The sequence below is a fragment of the Pseudonaja textilis genome, chromosome 2, assembly GCF_049901715.1.
Source record: "Pseudonaja textilis isolate UNSWEBS1 chromosome 2, rPseTex1.2, whole genome shotgun sequence".
Lineage (NCBI taxonomy): Eukaryota > Metazoa > Chordata > Lepidosauria > Squamata > Elapidae > Pseudonaja > Pseudonaja textilis.
This window is the reverse complement of record NC_141991.1, coordinates 254685132-254704236: the sequence shown is the minus strand read 5'-3', so window position 1 is coordinate 254704236 and position 19105 is coordinate 254685132. Positions and strand designations below refer to the sequence as shown.

The following is a 19105-nucleotide window of genomic DNA, read 5'->3' as shown; positions in this document are numbered from 1 at the left end:
TTGCCACAGCCAACATGCTGCGGGAGAATTCACTGCCGGGACAATTCAACAATTTTATTTAATTACTTAAAATAAGTTTAAAAATTACTTCAATTTTTGTCATTTAAATTTTGTTTTGTCTCTCGTTGTTCCTCCTTTCCTTTGATGGTTCTATTCCACCATTTCTATATAACCTTTGCCCTGTAGTAAGTTGTCCCAATAAGGCAGTGGCCCCCAACCTTTTTTGAACCAGGGACCGGTTTCATGATTATTTATTCTTCCACGAACCGGTACCAGAGTAACCACCACCATCGAGACCCCACCACCATCGGGATGGCTCTTCATTCGAAGCTGCCCCCCCCTTCTTCGACGAAACTAAGGCGCGAGCACCCAAACGCCGCTTTCCAACTGAAAATCCGGAAGCAACCGAAAACCCGGAAACGCCGTCGAAACAAGATGGCGGCGCCCAAGCTTTGTGGCCTGGTAAAAAATGATCCACGGACCGGGACCGGTCCGGGGACCGGTGGTTGGGGACCCCTGCAATAAGGGATGCGGTGGTCAGTGTCAAAGATGCTTAGCTTGTCGTTCAGAAAGGTCGGCAGTTTGGCGGTTCGAATCCCTAGCGCCGCATAATGGAGTGAGCTCCCATGACTTGTCCCAGCAGCTTCTGCCAACCTAGCAGTTCGAAAGCATGTAAAAAATGCAAGTAGAAAAACAGGGATCCCTTTGGTGGGAAGGGAACAGTGTTCCATGCGCTTTCGGCAGAGTTTAGTCCTGCCAACCACATGACCACGGAGACGTCTTCGGACAGCGCTGGCTCTTCTTCGGCTTTGTAACGGAAATGAGCACCGCCCCCTAGAGCCGGACAAGGAGAACCTTTACCTTTAAATTGTCCCAAGATGAGCCTCCTGTGTCAAGTTGTCCTAGATCTCCCAACTCGCCGATAAAAACGTTGGACTTCACAGGCGCCAGGAGAGAGAACCCGGGCCCTCCAATTTGATTGATGCTGCTCTCCAAGCTGATAATGGAGTGATTTATGATGGCTGTCTAGGTGCAGCTCTTCAGCCAATTATAAATCCCTCTAGCCATTAATTTGCCAGTTAATTAAAGAGACTATCGTGAGACACTTAGTCAAGTGCTCTGCCAGAGGTCAAGGTACACTATGTTCATGGCATTCTCCCAATCTATTAAGCTAGTAATTCTGTCAAAAAAAAAAAAAAACGGAGATAAAGTCAGCCAGTTGTGACTAATTGTGACATTCCTCTGCTGGTGCTGACAAGCAACAGCTTTTGAATAATGTGTTCAAGGGTCTTGCTCTATATAGACCTCAAATTGACAAGCCTGTATGGGGTTTTTTTTTTTTTTAATGCTTCCCTAATTTAAAGATGGGGATAAATTGCTCTGGTTCTTTTGGAGTCTGCTTGCATCAGAGTTGCACTTCGAGCTCCTCACTGAAGAAAATGCAACACCAATGCTTAATTTTAATGCCCCCCCCCCCACTGCCACGGTGAAGCTCCTTCTAATGTAGAGATGTTGCTTCAAAATAGAAAAAAAGCAAGGTTTTACACTTATTTATTTATTTTATTTTGATTTGTCAATTGCTAAATTGATTTAAAGTATAAACATGAGTAGGAATACAGGAAATAAGGTACAGATAAACGGGGACAATAGGACAGGGACGGTAGGCACGATGGTGCGCTTATGCACGCCCCTTACATATGTCTTGAGAATGGGGTGAGGTCAGTAGTGGATAGTTTGAGGTTAAAGGAATGGGGGGTTAGAGGATGTAGCAACAGAGTCAGGTAGTGCATTCCAGGCATTGACCACTCTGTGGCTGAAGTCGTACTTCCTGCAATCAAGTTTGGAGCTGTTTACTTAGAGTTTGTACCTGTTGTGTACTCTTGTATTGTTGCGGTAGAAGCTGAAGTAGTCTTTCCCTGGTAGGACATTGTAGCAGATAATTTTGTATACTACGCTTAGGTCCAACCCTAGACGGCGTAGTTCAAGGTTGTCCAAGCCCTGGTGACGTAGGATATTCTCTTGCGAGCAGAGGAGTGTAATATACTCTTCTCATGAAATACTTCTGGACTCGCTCGGTTGTATTAATGTCCGATATACAATATATATTTAGGCAAGAAAAACCAAATGTACTACAGGTTAGGTGACCCTTGGCTCAGTAGCAGTAACTGTGGAAAGAATCTTAGGCAATCCCTTAAATAGGAGCCAGCCCTGTGCAGCCGCCGCCACAAAAAGCCAATGCAATCCTAAACTCCATCAACAGAGGGACAGAATCAAGGCCACGGGAAGTGCTAGTACCACTTTATAATGCCTTGGTAAGGCCACGCTTGGAATACGGCATCCATTTTCGGTTGCCGCGATATAAAAAAGAACCCTACTATTGTGGTATACAGGGAATCCTCAACCTATGACCACACTTGAACCCAAAACATACATTGCTAAGCGAGACAGTTGTTAAGTGAATCACTTCTTTTTTTAAAAAATTAGCAACCCAGTTTTTAAATTAGCCACCCAGTTATTCAGCGAAGCTGGCTTCCCCGTGGACATGGCTGGTCAGAAGGTCGCAATAGGGGATCACGGGACCCCATGATAACCGTCATAAATATGAGTCAGTTGCCAAGTATCTGAATGTAAATCACGTAACCCTGGGGATGCTGCAACGGATGCCGTGGGGGGTGCTGCAACGTCATAGTTGTGAAACACGGTCATAAGTCACTTTTCCCGGTGCTGTTTTAACTTTGAAAGGTCCCTAAGTGAACATTGTAAGTCGAGAACTATTTGTATTAGGGACTAAAGCTTTATTATGTACTTGTTAGATTTATATCCTCCCTTGGATGTAAGACAGCAAACCTAAGGGGTAGACAGCTATGGAGATTCTCAGTCATTCGGGTCATGGTTGTCCCAAAAGTGCATTTTTTTTCAGGAGGCAATTGGACTTTCTGGTTTTTTTCTTCTTCTTTGAAGATGTTTCACTTCTCCTCCTTTGAATGGTGTGGGAGTATGAATCGATTTTCAAAAATGGCAGGCTACAGGAACCATTTGCACCACTCAGGTGACCCTGAGGACACAGATAAACCTCCAAGCGGCCTCAGCGACCCTCTCAAAGGATGCTAACGACCAGGTGCCTGCAAGGAGTATAAAGCCTCCCGTTCTCCACCATCCGGTCAGAGCTGAAGAAGCTTCTTGGATGAAAAGCGAAACGTCTTCAAAAAGAAGAGCAAGAAGAAAGTCCAGTTGCCTCCTGAACAAAGCACCTTTATTAAAGGACCTGGATGACTGGGGATCTCAACGGACTTTTAGCCATGCACTTTGGGATGGATACCCTTGTAATGGTGTGGGAGCAGGAATGGATTTCCAGAGGATAAATTGCAGACTACAGGAATCAAGAGCACCACTCAGGTGACCCTGAGGACACAGATAAACCTCCAAGTAGCTTCAATGACCCTCTAAAAGGATGCAAATGACCAGCTGTGCCTGCAAGGAGCGTAAATCCTCCCCTTCCCCACCATCCAGTCAGAGCTGAAGAAGCTTCTTGGATGAGAAGCGAAATGTCTTCAAAGAAGAAAAACGAAGTTGCCTCCTCAAAAAAGCACCTTTGGGACTAAGATTGAGCTGAGAGAGGTTGGCCCATCCAGCATCCCCTCGGGAACTCTTGTGGCTGGAGGTGGGCTTGAACCCAGATTCTTCAGTCCTGGTCTTTCACCATTCATCCCTTCGTCTCCCCGCTGTGTCTACTCAGGAATCTTTGGCTCCTTTGCATTCCTCCCGGCCTGTCTCCTAGCTTCCTTCCTTCCGTCTTCTTAATTTTCTTTCTCTTTTCCTTTGATCCTTAGCATTGATCTGGTGACGCTGCTTCAGAACCCGAGCGCTCCAAACCAAGACCTGGAGGCCCCACCCTTCGATGCTTCTCAGCAGCAAGGCTTCGGCCAGGCGCTCGTCTTCACCAATTCCCAGCACAGTCCTCCGACGGCTTCGGGAACAAGCAACCCAAGCACTGTGAACACTTACTCTGCGCAAAACTTGGTAATGTCCCTCCTTCCGGGGGACTCAGGACCCCCGTGGTCAAAGATCTTGCTGCCAATCTCGAAGAACAAAATGGGGTGGCTGTGGATTGCGATGGAAACTCTTGTTTGCCTTTTGCAAAGGGATAATTGTGGGGTCCTTGGTGCCCTCTGAGCTGGCTGGTTCTCTTGCAGATGTTTCATTACCAAACGAGGCAACATCATCGGTGCTGTGTAGTTGGCAATAAAATGTCTGCAACAAAACCTAAGGGTGCTTTTGCAAAACGCAACTGGACTTTCTGTTTTTTTTTTTTTCTTTGAAGTGGTTTCGCTTTTCATCTAAGAAGCTTCTTCGGTTTTTGACTGAATGGTGGGGAATGGAAGGATTTATATTCCTTGGGACAGCTAGTCATTTGCATTCTTTTAGGGAGTCATTGAGGCTACTTGGAGGTTCATCTGTCTCCTCAGGGTCATCTTGAGTAGTGCAAATGGCCTTTCAGCAGTTCCAAGGCGGCTCCACACCCATTTGCACCACTCAGGTGACTGTGAGGACCCAGACAAACCTCCAAGTGGCCTCAATGACTCTCTAAAAAGAAGGCGAATGACCAGCTGTCTGCAAGGAGTATCAATCCTTCCATGCTCTCCCTCCCCGCCACGGTGCAGGAGGCCGGCTAGGCCACGCCCACCATGGCCAGGTCTACCCAGCAGTTGGGCAGAGAACTGGTTGCTAAATGTTTTGAAAGCCACCCCTGTTTACATTGTTAGTGACATATAATTCAAGTCTGCTCCTTATAAGGTATCATACTAGAACTAAGGGGGGATTTTCTGACAGTGAGAACAATTAATCAGTGGAATGACTGGCCTCCAGAAGATGTGGGTGCTTTACTATTGGAGGTTTTTAAGACGAGATTTGGACAACATTTGTCTGATATGGTATATAAGGTTCTCCTGCTTGCATTGGGTTGGACTAGAAGACCTCTGAGGTCCCTTCCAACGCTCTTATTCTATATTCCCTAGTTTATACTATCTTAATACAAGCAGTGTGGGCGTTATTCAGTGTCTCACATTTGCTACTTTCCTTTTTCCTAGTCTTCGGTGCTGAGTTCCGGATTCAGAGAACATAACTCCTCCAAGTTAGCCAACTCTGCTGGTCCTCAGATTTTGGAGCCATTGAAATCTCCTGGTTTGAGCCAGTTCGCCTCACAGGGTCCTCTCAGCACAGCCTCTCCGGTGTCCACAACCCCAACCTCATCCTGGGATGTCAAATCTTCGACTTCACAGCCTTCGATCCTCAGCCATTTCGGTGAGTATCCAGACTTGCAAGAAGCAAGTCAGTAGAACATCCCCTCTCCTCACTCCGCCCCGTCTTCTTCACACACACACACACACACACACACACACACACACTCACTCACTCACATATTTTGTTGAAATGGAATGTAACATTGTGTGATGAAGCATTCCTTTGTGGGTTTCAGCTCCTACAGTGTATTGTTGTTAAAAAGGGCTATGGTGGCACAGTGGTTAGAATGCAGTATTGCAGGCTAATTTTGCCCACAGCCAGCAGTTTGATTTTGACTGGCTCAGGGTTTGATTCAGCCTTCCATCCTTCTCAGGTTGGTAAAATGAGGACCCAGATTGTTGGGGGCCAGAGGCTGACTCTGTAAACCGTTTAGAGAGGACTGTAAAAGCACCCGTGAAGCAGTATATAAGTCTTAAGTGCGAGTGCGATAGACAAACAGAGCCCTAGTGGCATAGTGGTTAGAATGCAGTATTACAGGCTAATTCTGCCCACAGCCAGGAGTTCAATCCTGAGCGGCTCAAGGTTGACTCAGCCTTCCATCCTTCCGAGGTTGATAAAATGAGCAGCCAGATTGTTGAGGTTAAGACACTGACCCTGTAAACCACTTAGGGAGGGCTGTAAAGCACTATGAATTGGCATATAAGTCTGTTATTGAGATAGAGATAGATGATAGATAGATAGATAGATAGATAGATAGATAGATAGATAGATAGATAGATAGATAGATAGATAGATATAGAGCCATGATAGCGGAGTGGTTAGAGTGCAGTACTGCAGGCCACTTCTTCTAACTACCAGCTGCCAGCAATTTGGCAGTTTGAATCTCACCAGGCTCAAGGTTGACTCAGCCTTCCATCCTTCCGAGGTGGGTAAAACGAGGACCCAGATTGTTGGGTTTATATGGCTGTCCAATTCACATATAGATAACTGAGGGACTTATCACATTTTTTAAAAATCAAAAGATCGATCATTGATTAAGGTGAGGGTGGGGAACGATGGCCCTTTTATGACTTGTGGACTTCAACTCCCAGAATTCCTGAATCAGCATCAGAATAGAGCTAGGAGGGACTTGGGAGGTCTTCTAGTCCAGCCCCCTGCTCAAGGAGGAGATCCTATACCATTTCAGACAAGTGACGGTCCAGTCTCTTCTTAAAAACCTCCAATGAGGAAGCACCCACAACATCTGAAGACTTCTACTGGTTAATTGTTCTCAGTAAAAGTAAGAGTAACAGTTGGAAGGGAGCTTGGAGGTCTTCTAGTCCAACCCCCTGTCCAAGCCATGAGATCTTATATCCTGGACAACTGGCTCTTAGTTCTTTTCTTGAAAACCTGGACACCCACAATTTCTGGAATCAAGCTGTTCCGCTGGTTAATTGTCCTCACTGTTAGGAAGTTTGAGCGAGAGTTGAGGCTGGCAGGCCTAAGCTTATGGACCAGTCTCCAAACTTTGACAACTGTCATGCCCTTGGTGGAGTCTGATTCTGAGGGGGAGATTGAGGAGCTGACAGGGAGTGGGAGTGTGACTCTGATGGCTGTGGAAGAAAGGGAGGAAGGGCACAGTCTAGCTATGCATTCAAAGGAAGACCCCCTCTTCATCCTAGGGCACGCAGGGAGAAATGGAGAAGGGAGCAACATGGCTTATGGGAGAGAAAAGGGCCCTGATCCCCTTCATTAGTTGCAGCTGGGAGAATAGGATATAAGTGGGGCGTTTGCACACAACACCTTGCTGGAAGCAAAGCGGGCATTATCTTTGTCGAGGATTATCTGAATTTCGGTGTTCTCCCAACTGTGGGTGCTTTGTTATCTTATCTTTATCAGGGTGGTTTGTGTTGGGGTTTTTTTATTTTTAATTTATCTGTCCTTTGGGTTCGTACTGCTTTTCTTCCCTTTGTGGACTGTTTTTGGAAGAGTTTGATCTCCAGCTGAGGATAACTGGACTTTGGGGGCCAAGCTGGAGATATTAAAGGGAATTTATCTACTTTTGTGACTTTGTTATTTTTGTGCCATGTCCCGGGTCATCACAACAACTTTTAAAAACTTCTGGACTTCAATTCCCAGAATTTCTCAGCTGGCTTAGGAATCCTGGGAGTTGCAGTCCACAAGTCAGAAAAAGGCCATTGTTCCCTACCTCTGCTCTCAGGTGTTGCTTAAGTGAGGGTTGATGATGGTTTTTCCATGGTTTTTTTCCCTTGCTAATCCTGTCCAGACTTCAAATCCCAGCCTGAACCGTCGCCAGTCCTGAGTCAACTTTCCCAACGGCAGCAACAACCACCACCCTCACAGGCAGCTGCCGTCCCACCGCCCGGACTGGAATATTTCGCCTCACAGAAAGCCCGGGAGCCCTTGCTGGTGGACAGCTGTGCGGCCGGCAACAAAACCAGTCCACTCTCCAGCCTATCTCCAGAAAATCAAGGGGTGCCAGCCCACCAAACGCAGCAGAAGCAGATCAAGCTGTCGAAGCGGAGAACGCCCCCCGTTTCAAAAGTGAGTAATTTTGCACGGGGTCAAAAGATAGTAGAGGAATTTATGGTAAATGGCTGAACTGAACGCGAATGAAGACCGCCTGTGTCAGGTCTGCCGTCTCCCGCATTCACCACTTCTGTGACTATCTTCTTCTTTTAATGACGGGGTGGAGTCTGGGCAATTGAACGGAGCTGAGTGATTACTGGCCGGATGCCCTTCCTGTCCCCGATGCAGAGTTACATTTAGCGGATATTTTCATCATGCCCAGAGAGAGAAATACCTGTCTCTGCCTAGGATCGAACTCATAGCCTCCTGATTGTGGGAAAACACGGGCTTGGCACAAGAATATTCCTGTCCAGCTTTGCTTACGCGTTAACCGCTTGGCTTTAGGAAAAGTAAACCTTTCCTTTCAAAAAGGGAGTCGAGGGTCTTTCTTTCCTCGTGGCTCAAGTCGAGACGAGCCTGACAGCCTGTCCCATTTTACCGGATCATCTGAGGAGTCACGTGATTCCCCCTTTTGTGTCCTTCTAACAGGCAAAATCGGTGGGGAAATCCATATTCACTGAACAAGCAGGTTATCAGTTTAACTACTGCTGAGGTAATTCCCCGTCAGGAGAATGAGCACATACAGGGAGACGTATTTGAGAGGAGTGTTTAAATAATATACACACAGAGCACACAGATACACTGTACTGTAAATGTAGGTTTTTACTTCCAGAAAGGTTTAAGCAAAGTTCAAGATAAGCAGTCCAAAAGTCATTCACAGGTAAATCAGTCAGTTTTTCAACCCAGGGTTAATCCAGTTATCAAAGTCCAGTGTCAAAAACAGTTCAGTATCAGACTTACATTAAATCCGGTAATATCAGTCAATTAGAAGAAATGGAGCAACGGCAATATTTTCCAACAGAAGGAAACAGAGACTTACTCAGACTCTCTTCTGAGACTCAGACTAAGACAAACCAGGTTTCTGCCTCCATCTTATGGCCGTTTGAGAAACCACACCTAATTACAGTTTTGCATTTTCTTAAAGTTACAGTTTTAAAACGTTCATCCTGGTTTATATATTTCTAACCCAAATACCTGTTAGGTGACTTATATTCCTAACAACTACTGCAATGGTTCTCTTAACGCAGAGGTCCCCAAACTTGGCCACTTTAAGACTTCAACTCCCAGAATTCTCCAGCCAGCATCGCAGTGTCACAAGTCTTAAAGTTGCCAGGTTTGGGGTCCCCTGGCTTAACAAATGCGGCAAGAAAAGTTTTAAAGTGGGGCAAAACTCACTTAACAAATTTCTCACTGAGCAAGTGAGAAATGGTGGTCATATTTATGGTACTACCTGTACCATAATTCACTTGACTTCTAATAAACTATACATTTGTCAACAAATGGAGTGAAGGCACCAGGGACCAGTTCTGTGGAGAGAGGCTTTTCTGGGGACCAGGGGAGACATGTTTGCTTGTTTGCCTGGCCCGGTTTCTGCCACGCCACAGACCACTGCTGACCCCCTGACTTAGAAGACCCAAGTTGAGGCAGGTCTGACAGATCCTTTCCAATCACAGTTGATAAATGCATTAAACAGGAAATGTTCCTTTTCCCCAGCTGGCATTCCTGGTTACAAACTTGCTGTGTCCCTTTTCAGATCCCTTCATCTGCGGTGGAAATGCCTGGATCGACGGACGTTTCGGGCCTAAACGTACAATTTGGAGCCCTTGAATTCGGGCTGGAACCTGCGGTCTCCGAGTTTGGACCCGCTTCAAGCTACGAAAGCAGCCCAGCGCCCAGTAATATCCTCTACACCAAGCCTGTAAAGTAAGTGGATTTTAGGTCTAGGGAGGCGGGGGGGACGGGGGACGACAAGGAGAGGCTGTCCACGTCATCATCAACGATGGCACAGGATGCGACGGGCACAAAGGAGGTCGTTTGAGCAGCGGTGGTGTTAGGATGACCCTCCTGGGCTCTGGACACAAGAGCTGCTTTGAAATGAGACGATTTGAGAGGCAGGGACGTAAGCCTGAAACTTCTCTCTGAGTTCCTGTAAAGACCTACCTAGAAAATGAGGGTACCAGAGAAGGCTAAGAATTTCGGAAGGGGTTGGGGGCATCCAGCTCCATTTCTTTGTGGATGAGGCTGGATTCGAGCATGACTTATACAAGCTGACAGGTTGGGAAGAAGGAAGCAGGAGAGGAAAAGAGTTTCTTAACACTGATGATGTTACTTAGTCGGGTAATCTGAGGTCTGCAAGAAAACCGTCGAGTTTAGAGAGCACTAGGGACCCGAAAGTAGTTCTCCTCCTCCCTCTTCCCTTCTCTTCTCCTTCTCCCTGCAAACCACATTCCCGTCTAGCACTGATAACCAAGCTCAGAGAGCATCAAAGACACCACAGTAGTCCTCCTCCTCACAAACCCCATTTCCTTCTAGCACTAACTATGTTACCTAGTTGGGTCATGGAACATCTACAAGAAAACCAAGCTCAGAGAGCATCAAAGACACCACAGTAGTCCTCCTCCTCACAAACCCCATTTCCTTCTAGCACTAACTATGTTACCTAGTTGGGTCATGGAACATCTACAAGAAAACCAAGCTCAGAGAGCATCTAACACACCACAGTAGTCCTCCTCCCTCCTTCCCTCTCTCCCTCCTGCCCTTCTATCATGGATGATATTCCCTAACTGGGTAATGAAACGTCTGCAAGGAACCCGCCAAGCTCAGAGACCACCAAGCACCCTCACCCTTCGACCTTTTCAACCCTGAGCTACAAATATTCTCTCCTGTTGGCACTGTTCCGATTCACCATCTGAGAACTACGCAAAATCTGTCCCAACCCATTTCCTGAAATGCTGGACTATCCAGGCCCCACAGTAATAATTCCTCTGGCTGGGTGGCTTTCGATCTGCCTTTTGAGACGGAATATTAAACTGCAGATCTCGTGGCTTGAACGCTCCGGCCCCCTTTCCCATATTTTCATGTTTTTTTCCCCTCTAGCCTCTTTTCCGATGTAGCATTTTCAGGAGACTCCAAAGCATACCTAACCTTCTACACACCTCTTTTTTTCCTTCTTCATTTCAATCGATTTACATAACCGTCCCACCTCATTCATACCTTTCCCCACCAACTTAAAACACACAACCCGGGGCTGCCCAAAACACCGCAAACCAACAGCACTGGCCGAACCTCACTGGCGCTTCCCATGCCTGGGAAAGCAGCCAGGTCTTTCACGCTTTCCAAAGCATGAACAGAATTGTGGTTAATCTTGGGGTGTGTGGAGGAGAACGAATCTTCATCCTGTCATTTGCCTTATTACGCGTCGTGCTTTGGTGGTGTTTTTTCACTTCCTGGGTCACCACCGTTCGGAGTGCATTTTTCAGAGGCTGAAGCTCATAGAATCCTGGGTTGTATAAACAGTGGCATAGACTCCAAATCCCGCGAAGTATTAGTACCGCTTTATAAAGCCTTAGAAAGGCCACACCTGGCCTTGAATAAATAAACTGCTGGATTTCCTTGAAGTTTTCCCTGACTTTGCCTCACTTCTGCCAGGACTCGAATGTCTTGTAAGGCCACCTGGTCTTTTTAAGTTGTGGAAATGTTTGTCCAATATTCCTTGTTCCTCCCTGTTCATGTTACAGGCAGTCCTCGACTTACGACCGCAGTTGGGCCCCACATTTTGGTTGCTAAGCGAAACGTTTGCGAAGTCAGCGTTGCCCCCTTTGCCGCCTTCCTTGTCATGGTTCTTCAGTGAATAAACATTGCCGCTTTCCCCATGGATTTTGCATGCAAGAAGGTTGCAAAAGGGAATTGCGTGACCCCAACCTCACCCCACATCCCGGGGGCAACCGTCATAAATAGGAGTCGGTTGTCGAGCATCTGAGTTTTAATTGTGGGGTCGTTGCGATGTTTCTAAGAGTGAAAAATGTTCCTAAGTCCCTTTTTTCAATGCCGTTGCCACTTGGAACAGTCACAAAACAAGCTGTTGTAACTCGGGGACTGCCTGTATTCCCAGCGTTGAGCTGCCGAGTGAATCCTGAATAAACCTTGACCAAGACAATACGTGGTTTTTACCTTTTCCAGTGAACCTCTGAATACCTCTTTGCCAATGTCCAATACAGTACAGGAGTCCGCCTACGTCACCCCTGCCGTCACATCCAGCCTGACTTGCTCTGTCCAGAGCACTAGCCTTGTAACGGCCTCTTCCTCCTCCTCCTCCTCCTCCTCTTATGACCAGGCCTCTGTGCATAACAGGGTGACATACCAAAGTTCGGGGCCTCCGTCAGAACCCGCCTCGGTGGCTGTCATGGTAAGTATGAGCCACGGTGGCGCAGGGGTTGGAGTTGCAGTACTACAGCTACTTCTGTTGTGGCCTGCCGGCAGCTAGTTGAGCTGGCAGCAGAGTCGGACAGTGAGGAGGTTGGGGAGGAACCAGGGCCAGTCCTGGAGGCTGAGGAAGGCTCTGCATCAGAGGCAGAAATGGGGCCAGGGCAGGCTGGCAGTCATCAGCTGCCTTCGGGCTCAGACAGCAGTGAGGAGGAGGAGCAGCTGGAGCCAGTTCCCAGCTTGTGCATGCGCAGAGCTGCCAAAAGAAAAGAGCAATTATGAACTCAGGATTAATGTGGGAGTAAAGCCACAGGTGAACGGTGAATGGCCCCTCCCCATGGGATTAAAAGAGGAGCAAAAGGGAAGGGGGCTATTGCAGGAAACCATTCATTCATTGCAGCATCTGTGAAGCTCTGTCTGTGCATCTCAGAGACTCGTGCCGAGTCCTTCCTTATCAGCACTGCGTTTGGAAATAGTTACTTGGCAGCTCTCCAGGCTAGATCAGGGCTGGGCTCCTCATTACACCCATGAAAGACTGTTTGCCAGGCCTTTGGCTGAAGGTGGACGCAAGAAATTCACCTTCGTTGAATAAAAGGGGTTTTGCTGGGACGAAGAGTCTGCTTAGTGCTTTGGGAGGAAGCTTAGGACAGAACTACTTCTGCTGACTGCCTGCAATTTGGCAGTTCCACTCTCATTCAGACTCCGCTTTCCATCCTTCTAAAGTGGATAAAACGAGGACCCAGATTGTTGGGGGCAATAGGCTGACTCTGTAAACCACTTAGAGAGGGCTGGAAAGCACTGGAAAGCGGTATATAAATCTAAGTGCTCTTGCTATGCTCAGGGAAAAATACTATCTTTATGTCTAAGTTGTTCTGGGGTGCAGTGCCCTACAGCATCATTTTGAGGGTAGGGATTGAAACAATTTATGTCCAGAATGTGAGGGGTCTGTAGATATTTTCACAGCCCTCTTATACAGGTCCTCAATGGAAGGCACTTTGGTAGTAACTGTTTTTTCTACAGTCCTAATTATCCTCTGAAGTCTGTGTCTGTCTTGTCGGGTTGCAGAGCCAAACCAGACAGTTATAGAGGTGCAGATGACAGACTCAATTATTCCTCTGTAGAACTGGACCAGCAGCTCCTTGGGCAGTTTGAGCTTTCTGGGTTGGTGCAGGAAAAACATTTTTTGTTGTGCTTTTTTGATGGCTTTTTGATATTAGGTGTCCATTTTAAGTCCTGAGATATGATAGAACCTAGATAACTTGAAGGTCTCTACAGTTGTTACTGTGTTGTCCAGTATTGTAAGTATTTTAGGATTGATTATCAGCAGCCAAGCAGTCCAAAAATCCTCCAGCCTGAGAGGCAAATTGTAGGGCTGCAGTAAAGACCCCAATTGAAATGCTGATGGATTTGTAAACCCCCCCGCCCCAAATAATAATTGTCCAGTTGGAATCTGCCCATCCAGTTTGGAGTCAACTCTGCCTTAATGGCAATCTAAATATTTTGATTTATTTTACGAACGAGGAAGATTCACCAGAAAACCTGACAAGCAAGGCAAGAATTCAGGGCTTTTCCCACTGTAATTCCTAGCAATTGGTATTTTTTTTAGGTTCTGCAGATCCTTAATTGTGCAAATTAGTTCACAGGTTTGGGGAGAAAGAGCTATAAATACTCCTGTCCTGCATCTAAATTGGCAGACACCTTCACACCCACAATTGTGTTCTGTGGTGTTTTTAACAGATCAAATCGGATTTCCCCATCTTGAGCGTCAATCAAGTTTTAAAACTCTGAGCATGGGAGAAAAATTCTATTATTTTATTCCCAGGCAATTAATTTTGAATCCTTTCCTTACAGTTCAGTCCTTGAGTTACGACCATAATAGGGCCTTCCATTATGGTCATAAATTGTGACGGTTATCAAGACATCATTAAGTCTTTTTATTTTTATCGAGAACATTAGCTAATGTGATAATTAAACGTTTGGGAGAGGAATGACATGGAACACATGAGGATCATTTGATATACTTTGTATTTTTTAATTGAATGAATCAATTAATTCCTTTCTTTGGCTTTCAGAATGGACACAGCGGTGTTCGAATGCAGCCATCTCTTGACAGTAAGTAGATGAAATCTCGTTTCTGAAAAGTTTGTGGCGGCTTCTGTATGTCATCCATGCCTATGTTTCTCTACCCTGCTTCCTGTTTTGGCAAACAGATGGGCTGATTTGCTTCCCAAATCTCTCCCCATCCCACAATAAGTTACAGTTCAGTGTCTCCATGTATTTACTTATTCATCAACACCCCTAGTTGCATTACTTTAAAAATATTAAAAGCTTATTGTGAAGACTGCCCCGCTGCAGGGTAGAAGCTGACTTTTTCAGTGTGGTTGAATTTTATACGTAGCATTTTTACCTCTTTCTCGTTTGATATAAAATAGTGTTTTTCAACTTTGGCCACTTTAAGAGATGTATGGACTTGCAACTCCCAGAATTCTCCAGCCGGCATGGCTGGCTGGAGAATTCTGGGAGTTGCAAGTCCACATATCCAAGGTTGAGAAACATTGGTGTGAAATACTTTCATAGTAGAATAAAAACAAAACAGGGTAGGCTCCTATGTCTCCTTTTCCACCCCTCTCCCCTCCCAGCTGTAGCTTACAGTTTAAATTATAAGGTCCATATTACTCTTCCTTACCCTAAATATTGGGTTATTTGCCCCTCGCCAATTTCTCCGGCTGGATTTCATGCAGCAGAAAGCAGTTTTAATACTCCAGAAGTGAGCAGCAGCAAGTCAGTTTTCTATCCATTACAGGCAGTCCTCGTTTTACAAATCATTTGTTTAGTGACCATTGCAACCACACTGAAACAAGTGACTTATGACTGGCCCTCACATTTACGGCCATCGCTGTATCCACGCGATCGAAAGTTGGGTGCTGGGCACGTGGTTCACTTAACTGCAATGAATTGCTTAGTAACCGTGGCAAAAACAAAGTCATAAAATCAGGTGCAATTTCCTTAATGACCCTCTTGCTTAGCAACTAAAATTCTAGTCCCAATTGTGGTTATAAGCTGAGGACTATCTGTTTCACCTTAAAATATGTTTTGAAGGCTGTTGCATCTTCATTCATAAATCAATAATAGTAGTGAGGTCATAAATCAATAATAGCGATGGCGTTTATGGAGATTCTCAGTCATCCAAGACATGGTTGTCCCAAAGGTGTTTTGTTTTGTTTTGTTTTTAAAAAAGACAACTGGACTTTGTTTTTCCTGGAAGAAGTTTCTCTTCTCATCCCAGAAGCTTCTTCAGTTCTGACTGAATGGTGGGGAATGGAAGGATTTATATTCCTTACAGTCACCTGGTCCTTAGCACTCTCTCTGAGCACCTTTGGGACAGCAGCGATGGTGGGATAGACTGTCTTGCATCTTTGGTTTTCCTTCAACAATATTTTAGCTGGGCAACTTTTAATTGCAGAGTAATCTCATTGCGGTATGACTCAGTCGTTCTTTTTTGCATTCCCCCCTGGAAGGGGATGGAGTAGGTAGCTGAAAGGGCCCCTGAGCTCTTGCGAGAAGGAATCCTACCATAGCAGAAACACACCTTCCGAAACAAAAAAAAACCCCAAAAAACAAAAACCCAAGTCCTTGTTGGCACTAATGGTTGGATATATTTCCGTTTTTCTCTATCGCCCAAACAAAATTCACTTCCATAATCTTTCTCTGAATACCATTTCCCCAACTTTGCAGCTGCTTCGTCCGTTCCCACGCCCAAGCTGGAAACCTCTCCTCCATCGCTACCTGCCCAAGGTCCTTCGTTGCCGAGCACCACGGCTTCCACCTCTTTGCTTCTGCCTTCAGCACCTTCTCACACGGCAGCACCTCCATCAAGTGACTTGGCCAGCAACTCCCTCTCTCAGTTGAGCAGGTACGGCGGAAGAGGGAGGGGAAAGCTTTGTGGGCAGTCGCCGGGCTCCAAAAACCAATGTGATTCTCCCTGAGGAGATCCCTTTATTGTTCCTCACCTGTGGACAGAATCTTTCCAAAGTTAAGCAGGCTAACAACCCCCCATAAGGCATACTATACCCTGGGAACTATTAGGGAGGAGCTGTCTTCACCCTTTTTCTCTCACACAAGTTATCTAGGCTGCATTGTCTCTTGCTCCTCTGGAATGCAGCCTCTCTTCTGGAAATCCAGAGAAGGGAGGGAGGGATGGAGGGAGAGAGATAGGAAGGGAAAGGAAGAAGGAGAGAGGAAGGAAAGAGAGAGGGAGAGTGAGGAGGGAATGTGTTGGGAGGGAGGGAGGGAGGAAAGACAGGAAGGAGGAAAGGGGAAGGGAGGAAGAAAGGGAAGCCAGCTCCGAAAGACACATTGTGATTATTCCTAGCAGATTTCTTTACTGTTCCTGACTGATAAGACAGAATCTTGCCAAACTAAAGCATCTTAACATCCCCATAAGACATATGCCCTGGGAAGTATTAGGGAGGAGCAGTCTTCACCTTCTTTCTCTCCCACAAGCTTTCTTAAGTGGCCTTGTTTCTTGCTCCTCTGGAATGCGGCCCCTCCCTCCCTGGGAATCCAGACCCCATTCCATTCCATCAATCGCTGTGTGAGCCGAGAACTTCATTGGAGATCCTGATAAGTTAGCTTATTTCATTGATAAAAGTGTTCCATCCTGCTAAGACTCGGGATGACTCTGAACTGCCTTCCTTTTCTGGGTTGGCCTGGCACTAATGAGAAGAGCAGGCAGGAGATCTTAGCAGCCTCTTCAGCTTAGGGGCACCCAAAATCCCCTGCAATGGGAAGGGCCACTTGGCTAGGGAAATTCTAGCAATGGAAGCACCTACATCCAGAAAGTGCCCAGATTGGGAGCGAGATGGTGGTGTGTTTGGGCCAACCTCCAGGAGACTCTGAGTTCTAGTCCCATCTTAGCCATGAAAGCCGGCTGGGTGACTGGGCCAACCATGAGGAAATGATGAATTCCAGTCCCACCTTAGCGATAAAAGCCATCTGGATGACTTCAGTCACCAGGAGACTGAATTCTAGTCTCACCTTAGCCATGAAAGCCGGCTGGGTGACTGGGCCAGTCCCCGAGGAGATGTTGAGTTCTTACCTCACCTTAGGCATGAAAGCCAGTTGGGTGACTTTGGGCCAATCACTAGCAGACTCTGAGTTCTAGTCCCACCTTAGCCATGAAAGCCAGTTGGGTGACTTTGGGCCAATCACTAGCAGACTCTGAGTTCTAGTCCCACCTTAGCCATGAAAGCTTGTTGGGTGACTTTGGGCCAATCATGAGGAGATGTGAGCTCTAGTCCCACCTTAGTCATGAAAGCCAGTTGGGTGACTTTGGGCCAATCACTAGCAGACTCTGAGTTCTAGTCCCACCTTAGCCATGAAAGCCGGCTGGGTGACTTTGGGCCAATCACGAGGAGATGTGAGCTCTAGTCCCACCTTAGCCATGAAAGCTGGTTGGGTGACTGGGCCAATCACGAGGAGATGTGAGCTCTAGTCCCACCCTAGGCAAGAAAGCCAGTTGAGTGACTTTAGGCCAATCACCAATGGAGAATTCTAGTCCCATCTTATTCATGAAAGCCAACTGGATGACTTTGACCCAATTACTCACTCTCTGCTCAATCCACTTCACAGGATTGTTGTTGTAAGGAAATAGGTGGTGGAAGGACAATATGATCAACATCTTGAGTTGGTATTAATGATGATGATGATGATGATGATGATAATGTAGGATATAAAACAAATACATTTCATTCCTTCTGTGGAGGCCTAGTTCTAGCGACATTGGACCCCAAAATCTTCAGTAGCTTAATCTTTCCCCAGGCAGGTAGACTTTCGTGTGGTGGTTTTCTTCTAAGGGTTCTTCTGAACTTCTTGAACTGACGGTCTCCATACGATTGTTGACTTTGAGGAAGGCCAGAGACTGGAATGTTTTTTGAGATGCTTAGATAAGAATGGACTGAATGTAACATGACTCTTGTTTTTGGTTTCTGCTCAGTTCTCTCTCAGATCATCCAAGCAGCCTCTCTTCTGCCTCGTCACATACGGTGAGTCCTGTCTCCAAGTGAAATATTTCAAAGTATCCTGTTTAATTTCACAGAAAACGTATGTCTTCGTGGTGTCTTCCATTTAACCTAACATTTTAGGACAGGGGAATCCAACCTTGGTGACTTGAAGTCCTCTGGACTTCAACACCCAGAATTCCCCAGCCAGCTATGCTGGCTGGGGAATTCTGGGAGTTGGAAGTCCACAAGTCTTCAAGTCACCAAGGTTAGACACCCGTCGATTTAGGGTGAACTCTCTGGTTACTAAAACACACTTCTGTTGTGTTGTTTTAAAACGGGCAAAAATAGTACTTAGATTTTAAACTTAGAATAACTTTATCGACACTTTGAATGTCCACTTAATCGGCATACATTAAAGTGAAATTTCGTTGCATGCAACTCTCAAAAGGTCACCACCTCCTATATACACTACATAAACACGACGAGATAAATAAATAAAAAAATACCAAAAATATTGTTAGGCTAGCACAGCAGCTTAGCGTTCCAGCGATCAATGCAAATAAATTGCTTCACCTGTTTGAATCGTGTATACGCAAGGAAGACTCAGTATTTGAAGAGTTAATATATTTTCAGCATTGTTTACACCAGGGGTGTCCAACCTTGGCCACTTTAAGACTTGTGGACTTCAACTCCCAGAATTCCTCAGCCAGCAAAGCTGGCTGAGGATTTCTGGGAGTTGAAGTCCACAAGTCTTAAAGTGGCCGAGGTTGGACTGGTTTACACTCTCCTACTGGAGTAGTGTGGTGGCCTAGAGAGGGAGCTCTCGCCTCACAATCTGCAGGCTGTGAGTTCAATCCTAGGTAGAGGCAGATATTTCTCTCTCTCTGGGGACGCAGAATACATCTGCTGAACAAAACTCCCCATTGGCAACAGGGAGGGCATCCGTTCCTTAAAACACTCTGCTAGCTCCGTTCAGTTGCCCGGGACTCCACCCCACAAGGGATTAAATGAAGATGATCATTGTTTACACT

At 46.2% G+C, this 19105-nt stretch overlaps 1 protein-coding gene across 2 annotated transcripts in view; it reads left to right on the top strand.

Annotated features, from left to right (window-relative positions):
- UBAP2 (ubiquitin associated protein 2) overlaps nucleotides 1–19105 on the top strand; it is a 132913-nt gene that overhangs the window by 73728 nt on the left and 40080 nt on the right. For both annotated transcript variants that reach the window (XM_087927587.1, XM_087927586.1), the window contains exons 11-18: nucleotides 3831–4020; nucleotides 5088–5301; nucleotides 7508–7785; nucleotides 9404–9573; nucleotides 11830–12055; nucleotides 14145–14184; nucleotides 15808–15985; nucleotides 18068–18116. In XM_087927587.1, coding sequence (XP_087783713.1) covers nucleotides 3831–4020; nucleotides 5088–5301; nucleotides 7508–7785; nucleotides 9404–9573; nucleotides 11830–12055; nucleotides 14145–14184; nucleotides 15808–15985; nucleotides 18068–18116 — 1345 coding nt within the window. The remainder of the gene's footprint in view (nucleotides 1–3830; nucleotides 4021–5087; nucleotides 5302–7507; nucleotides 7786–9403; nucleotides 9574–11829; nucleotides 12056–14144; nucleotides 14185–15807; nucleotides 15986–18067; nucleotides 18117–19105) is intronic.